The sequence below is a fragment of the Somniosus microcephalus genome, chromosome 3 (assembly GCF_052327205.1).
Source record: "Somniosus microcephalus isolate GS21.2 chromosome 3, FLI_Smic_1.0, whole genome shotgun sequence".
Lineage (NCBI taxonomy): Eukaryota > Metazoa > Chordata > Chondrichthyes > Squaliformes > Somniosidae > Somniosus > Somniosus microcephalus.
This window is the reverse complement of record NC_140989.1, coordinates 284,702,817-284,710,065: the sequence shown is the minus strand read 5'-3', so window position 1 is coordinate 284,710,065 and position 7,249 is coordinate 284,702,817. Positions and strand designations below refer to the sequence as shown.

At 42.3% G+C, this 7,249-nt stretch overlaps 1 protein-coding gene across 3 annotated transcripts in view; it reads right to left on the bottom strand.

Annotated features, from left to right (window-relative positions):
• Window positions 1-235: 235 nt before the first annotated feature.
• alg6 (ALG6 alpha-1,3-glucosyltransferase) overlaps window positions 236-7,249 on the bottom strand; it is a 64,259-nt gene continuing 57,245 nt past the window's right edge. For 2 of the 3 annotated variants that reach the window (XM_085982685.1, XM_085982687.1), the window contains 3 exons: window positions 4,418-4,486; window positions 3,679-3,877; window positions 236-676 (listed from right to left, as the gene is read on the bottom strand). In XM_085982685.1, the coding sequence (XP_085838811.1) occupies window positions 479-676; window positions 3,679-3,877; window positions 4,418-4,486 (466 nt within the window). In that variant the 3' untranslated portion in view covers window positions 236-478. The remainder of the gene's footprint in view (window positions 677-3,678; window positions 3,878-4,417; window positions 4,487-7,249) is intronic. The other variant, XM_085982686.1, reaches the window with a different exon arrangement.

Genomic DNA, 7,249 nt, shown 5'->3' with positions numbered 1-7,249 from the left:
TCCAGCAGAAGTCACTGGATAGTAATCAGGAGCAGGAGTCCCGGCTGATTTCTCACCTCCTTAAACCCACGATGCGGTGGCCAAATGTAGCAATCCAGTTGTTGGCCTGGCTGAGATCAACTAGCTCAGTATAGACCTAGGATCCCTAGCTCAGCTACATACCACATGGAGCATTTGCCAACTGATCCATTAAGGCAGACACTGATCTACTGTGTAGAATTTTTTTTAAAGATAGTTTTTCCAATTTGGATTTAAAACAGCAGCTTTTATTTACTGTGCTTTACAGACAACATAATTAATTCTTAATGGGTTCAGACGAAAGGTCATTGACCTGTAACATTAACTGTTTCTCTCCACAGATGCTGCCTGATCTGCTGAGTATTTCCAGCATTTTCTGTATTATTTCAGATTTCCAACAGCTGCAGTGTTTTGCTTTTGTAATTCCGAGTTTTGCAGTGCAATAAAAACAACTGGTCTTTTACTTCACTTTCCGTTGATGCTTCTTGTATACAGGCTCCGATAGATGCAGAATGTTGAAGTACGTCAGAAAGATCAAGAAGTGGATGCAGGAAAATAGGGACACCAGGACAGGGAATAAGTCTGGGTGTTGTGGGGGAGGCACGAGCGTTGCACTCATTAAACTCAGTGTCGCCATGGCAATTACTGATAGGAGGAACTGTAGGAATAAAAGAAAAAGCAGTTTTTTAACAAATACAGGAAACTCTTTGGTATCCGGCACCGACGGGACCAGCGTGTTGCCGGTTGATTAAAAATTCTGGATGACAGAGAGTTATCTACCGAGGCTATTTTTAACCACAATTTAAAAAATCAAGAAATGTGCAGTATACAGTAATTGGGTACTCACCTACAGAATGTTGTGTTAAAAGGATGGTGGAAGATGCTGGAGGGTAATCCATAACTCTAATTACTTAGCAGTAAAACAAAAAACTTACAGTAAACGACTGTATACAGCGCGGGAAGAGTCCGACTCCTGTTATTGAGGTGTTCGGACTTCCGACAGCGCCAAGAAGCCAAGTAGTGGCAGTTTGGAGAACTACCCCCACTGACTAACTCAGCCACCATGGGAGACTTGGACTCGGCAACATTTCCGGTTATTGAGGTGTTGTTTTCGGAGTATGAATTTTGCCGGTTAATAGAGAATTCCGGATATTTAGGTGCCGTTATATTTTAAGTGCATCTTTTAGCTTTTAAGGCTGTAAAGCCCAAATATATTATAACACACTTATGCGTGCTAATCTGCAAATATAACATCTTGTATACACTTCCTTCTCCCTGCATCCTTACTATATTGAAATGCTCGTCAACTGTCTTCTACTTCGGCTCAATGTTTCCAAGGATGTCAAAACTGTGGAACGACTTGCCTCAGATTCCCTTCTACAATCTACAGACTCTTTAAATCTAAGTTTACTGTTACCCAAGCATTAATTCCCAATTTATTTTGCCTTCTCTGCTCCCCTTTTCAACCCTGGTGGTGTCCTGCACCATTGGTCTTCACCCTTCACCTAGGTTTCTTGATGAAAAAAAAAAGAATTAAAAACTGTTCTCTAAATTTGATCCTTTTTTGATGATGGGTCATTGGGTAAAAGACTGACTTGCATTTATCTGGCCTCTCTTACACGACCACAGGACATCTCAAAGTGCTCTCCAGCCAATGAAGTTCTTTTTGGAGTATAGTCACTTTTTGGAGTGTAATCACTGTTGTAATGTGGGAAACGCAGCAGCCAATTTGCGCACAGCAAGATCCCACAAACAGCAATGTGATAATGACCAGATAATCTGCTTTTGTTATGTTGATTGCTTTTGTTATGTTGATTGAGGGATAAATATAGACCAGGACACTGGGGATAACTCCCCTGCTCTTTTTCAAAATAGTGCCACTATTTACATCCACCGGAGAGAGCAGACAGAGCGCCTGTTTAACGTCACATCCAAAAGACGGCACCTCCGGCAATGCAGCTCTCCCTCAGCACTGCACTGGTGTGTCAGCCTAGATTTTTGTGCTCAAGTCTCTGGAGTGGGACTTGAACCCACAACCTTCTGACTCAGGTGAGTGTGCTACCCACTAATAATAATAATAATCAACTTTATTGTCATTGTTAGTGCACAAGTGCAGTACAACGAAATGTGGGCTTGCGGCTCCCGAGAGTGTACATTTAGATTAAGACATTTAAACATTCAACATACATTTGGCTTGTAATACATTAACATAAACATAACCATAATAAAGTGCATTGGCAGATGTGCAGGCTTTAGAGTTTATTTGTGGAGTTCAGTAGGATGACAGCCCTGGGAAAGAAGCTGTTCCTAAATCTGGTCGTACAGGTGCGAATGCATCTGTAGCGTCGCCCAGATGGCAGGAGGGCGAACAGACTGTGGCTGGGGTGGGTAGGGTCTTTGATGATGGACTGTGACCTCCGTAAACAGCGTTTCTGGTATATGTGCTCTATGGTCGGCAGCCGGGTGCCGGTAATGCGTTGGGCAGTTTTGACTACCCGCTGCAGGGCTTTCCGGTCATAGTAGCTACAGCTGCCATACCATACTGTGATACAGTTCGTCAGGTTGCTCTCTATTGTGCAGCGGTAAAAGTTAGAGAGGATCAGGGGTGACAGGTTACATCCCTTCAGCCTCCTTAGGAAATATAGGCACTGCTGGGCCTTCTTCACCAGAGAGGAGGTATTGAGGGACCAGGAGAGGTCTTCCGTGATGTGGACTCCGAGGAACTTAAAGCTGTCCACCCTTTCCGCCACAGCCCCATTGATGTGGATGGGGGTGTGACTTCCGCCACAGCTGACTCTTGCCCGAGGTCAGAAGGTTGTGGGTTCAAATCCCACTCCAGAGACTTGAGCACAAAAATCCATGCTGACACTCCAGTGCAGTACTGAAGGAGTGCTGCATTGTTGAATGAGACATTAAACTGAGGCCCCGTCTGCCCTCTGAGGTGGACGCAAAATATTCCATGGCACTATTTCGAAGAAGAGCAGGAGAGTTCTCCCCAGTGTCCTGGACAACATTTATTCCTCAACCAACATAAAAAACAAATGATCTAGTCATTACCTCATTGCTATTTGTGGGACCTTGCTCTGCGCAAATTGGCTGCCGCATTTCCCATGTTACAAGTGACTACATTTCAAAACTACTTCTTTGGCTGTAAAGTGCTTTGAGACGTCCTGAGGTCATGAAAGAGACTATATAGGCTGTGGGCCCATAACTACGGAAACTGGGCTGAAATATCTTCAGATTCAGCTTATGCAAAGACCCGTTTGGAATTATTCAAGATGTAGAATGTCAAACTGGGAAATTAAATGTTTACCCCCACTTTTGTCACCTAGTGCCAACATTAGGCATTTCCTCATTAAGTACTACATGCATTATATATAAAGTAAAGTTCTCTCTCCTCTGCCTCATCAACATAACTTAACTTCAACCTTAGAAATGCACCCCATTGTGATATTTTCCATTTCTTGCAGCAGCCATCCTTACAGCCAATTTAGTGCTAATTAACTTCCATCCAATTGGTCGGAGCTGGATTGTAACCCAGGTCCCCGAGGTGACAGGGTAAGGTGTGAGCCCATTGTTCTAATGCTCCACACTTCAAAACAAATTTAAAACAATGGTTTATCAAAAAGCCGTTGTTTATAAAGCATAAAGGATACTTACTGCAAGTTTTGCAAGACATGGTGGAATTCTGAAGTCTGGAATGTACCTCCTTACGCCCTGGGAAAATGGCTGGAGTTGCAGATCCTCCACCGACACTTTTTCAAATGCCGACAGCAACTTTGTTGTGACGAGGAGGAAGGCCAAAGAGGTAACAATGTAAGGAAGGAGCAGCCCATCCTTCAACAACAGGGGAAACATACTGCGAGGGCACAACAAAATAAAGAATGTGGAGGTGAGCAGCATTATTCCTACTCAGTGGTACAAGAAATATGAAACTCTGAGTTAAAACTACATCCTTGGATTCAGTATTGCCATCTGAACATTAACACTAATATCAGCACCAATTTTTACTCTTTTGTGGCCATATGGTAAGGCGGCCAATAAGTTGGGCTGATCTATGAATTAGGAACAAGCTTGTTGGGCAGTTCCCAAAAAAAAAAAAAAAAAAAAATTGGGTGGTGCCCAAGGCTAAAAGAAGAAATGTCTTTCAGCACAAGCTTTGGAAACAGTGGCCCAAATAACTTATGAATGTTTAAAAGAGAAATAATGTGACTTTTATTTATGAAAATTACATGCAAGGGACAGGATTTACAAAAGGACCCATTTTTACATCTGGAGTTCCTTCTCACTTTAAAGAGAGGAAATGGAGAAACATCTATAGGTAAGGCCAACTCACTTTCACAGAATCTATTAGTTAGCATCTATACAGAGATTTGACACCAAAAAAAGCTGACCTTACCTAAAAGTTGACACGAGCAAAAACCAAGTTGCCATGAAGGGAATTTCATGTAGAAACAATAATACGGGTCTGAAAACAAACAGAACTAAAATTTGCACAGAGCTGAACTGAAAATATGGAAAAGGGATGTGTGGGTAAACACATTGCCTTGCCTTACGTGCTACAGAGCCATACAGACAAGGAAGGTCAGAGGTTCAATCCCAGTCTGTGCTCCTTTAGCTGAACTCAACCTGGGCAATGGTAGGGGTTTGACAAATGGTCTCAATATTTTGGGTAGGGTGAGGAAATATCAGCCAAGGATCATGCTCCTGGTCACTCTCGCATGAGCTCAGCTGAAAAGTGTATATATTTTAATAGGGTTGGGCCCTCCGTGATGCCCTCCACAGTCAGATAGTCCATTTGCATTCACTATCTGACAAATAACCTTACATTCTCTATCTGTTGAGCAACCTGCTCACACTTGCTGTCTGGGCAACATGAAGAATGGTCACCTGGAAGGGGTAGAGTGCCATTAGCATCACTTGACTGTATCCCAGCACCAGTCAGTGCTCTCAGGAAAGAGGTGGAGAAAATATGCAACTTCCTACTAATTTTGGCTCTCCCCGCTCATCAGTATTGATGGCAGAGAAGTGCTACAAGCCTTACTGCTCAGGGAAAATGTCAGGAAGGCAAGAAAGTGCGTGTTTGAACGTTGAATGAGAACAGGATTGGGGCTATCTGTGATACGCTGCTGAGTGTTAGCTTGGCTCCGTTGGTAGCACTCTTGCCTCAGTGAAAAGCTTGTGGGTTCAAGTCCACTCCAAAATTTGAGCACATGATCTAGGCTGGCACACCAATGCAGTAGTGAGAGAATGTTGCATTCAAGAGGTGCCATCCTTCAGATAAGACATTGAACTGAGGCCCTGTTCTTCTAATGGTTCAAGTGGATGTTAAAGATCCAATAGCACTATTTAAGGAAGCGGAAGAGTTCTTCAGGTGCCCTGGTCAACATTCCGCTCTCAACCAACCCTGCTGAAAACAGATTAATTGGTTATTCATCACATTCCTTTGTAAGATCTTCCTGAATACAAAATAGCTGCTACATATCAGTCACTGCACTTCAAAGTAACTCATTGTATGTGAAGTGCTTGAGATATTTCGAAGTGTTTGAAATATTTCTAAGAAATTGAATGAGATGGCATCTAAGTGCAGGTTCCTTGCCCCCCCCCCCCTCGGTTGAATAGGCTGCCTACACTCTCTCATGTGATGAATGGGCACTTAGGTAAAATATCAGTAAGTGGCCGATGCCTATAGAACCATACCCCAGCAAGAGTCAGTGCCTTCAGGAAGGGGGAGGGAGAAAATTAGAACAAAAAATATATAATTTTAAAATAAGATATTGAGTCAGGAGGCAAGACTGTAACCAAGCTTTGTAAATTATTCCCATCGAATGTGCTTTGGGCAGAAGGCAGTTCCGTTAATTTTATGGCAGCAAAGAGCCCACTGACTGACTATCTGCCCCAAGGTAGGAATGAGAAAGAGCAGATGACTGTGTTTGAACAAACTGACAGGTTGATGTGTTAACTGGCAGGAATATCAGTCATCAGATTAGTCAGTAACCATGGAATAATAATTTAATCTCGTTATTTTCAGCCCGGTAAGTATTAGACATTTTATAAATGAATGCTCTGTTCGTTTTAGCTACTGCATGCAGTGTTGCATAACATATTCTGTCCAATTCTCTTCTATAAATGAACATATTTAATTTTTGTATTGAAATTAAATCTTTCTCAGACCAGTTTCCTGAACAGGCTGATTCATACTGGCGTATGGTTCCTCAAGTGCTGGCCTCCGCCTGTACTTCGCCCCATTGTCTATTCTTCATGCTTGAGCCTAGAGAGTCATTAAAAAAAGCCCATTTATTTGTGTATGTGCGTGGAACATCACAGATGAGGTTGATCTTATTGTCTGAAAACGTTCATTTCCTAGCAAGGCTCCCTGGGTAGCCACCAGGGGTAGGAACCCTGTCTAATTTTCCCCTCCCTAACCAAAGGTCGCTGAGGCAAATTGTAGCACCCCACCACTGTCCTGGTGGATAACTCAGCAAAGGCCAGAGACCAAAACCAGGAACCTTCCTGATCTTTAATGGTCTAATACCACAGCACAGTGCATTTACTCACTGAGCCTTCAGGGCACATCAATCAAGTCAGAATGTAGACAATTACCCAATGCCTACAACAAATCAGCTGTTCATGAGCTTAAAGTATCAGCTTGGCTCAGTAGTTAACATCCGAGTCAGCAGGTTGAGTTCAAGCCCTATTCCAGGATTGGAGCACATAATCTAGATTGAATATATAATCTGGATTGTGTTGGAAATTTATCAATGTAGCAGTTATGACACAGCTACTATGTTCTGATCACTGAAATTTAAAAAAATAAGCAATTCCTTAAACAAGATAATGTGCTGCTTTGCAATATATTCAACTTGTACTTGCAAGACATGGAAACTAGAATGTAATAATTGAAAAAGACACACTTCTGTCTAAAACACTCAAATATATTGCACATGTTCATTATAACATCTTCATCAGTCACGTGCTCATAGTTCACACCTCTTGTATTCCTTACAGCATTGATTACTGCAACCACCACAAAATAGAGATTGGGTTCACCAAGCATACACAGGTCAGTCTGTTGTGTATAATGAAACATGTCTTCCAGTTACAAAGAAAGGCAAGAAAGTTAATCTTGATTTCATTGTTAAAAAGGAGACTTTGAGATGACCTAATTGAAGCTTTGAAGATTAAGAATGGTACTGACAAAATTGATCCAGGCAAATTGCTCATTGAGGGG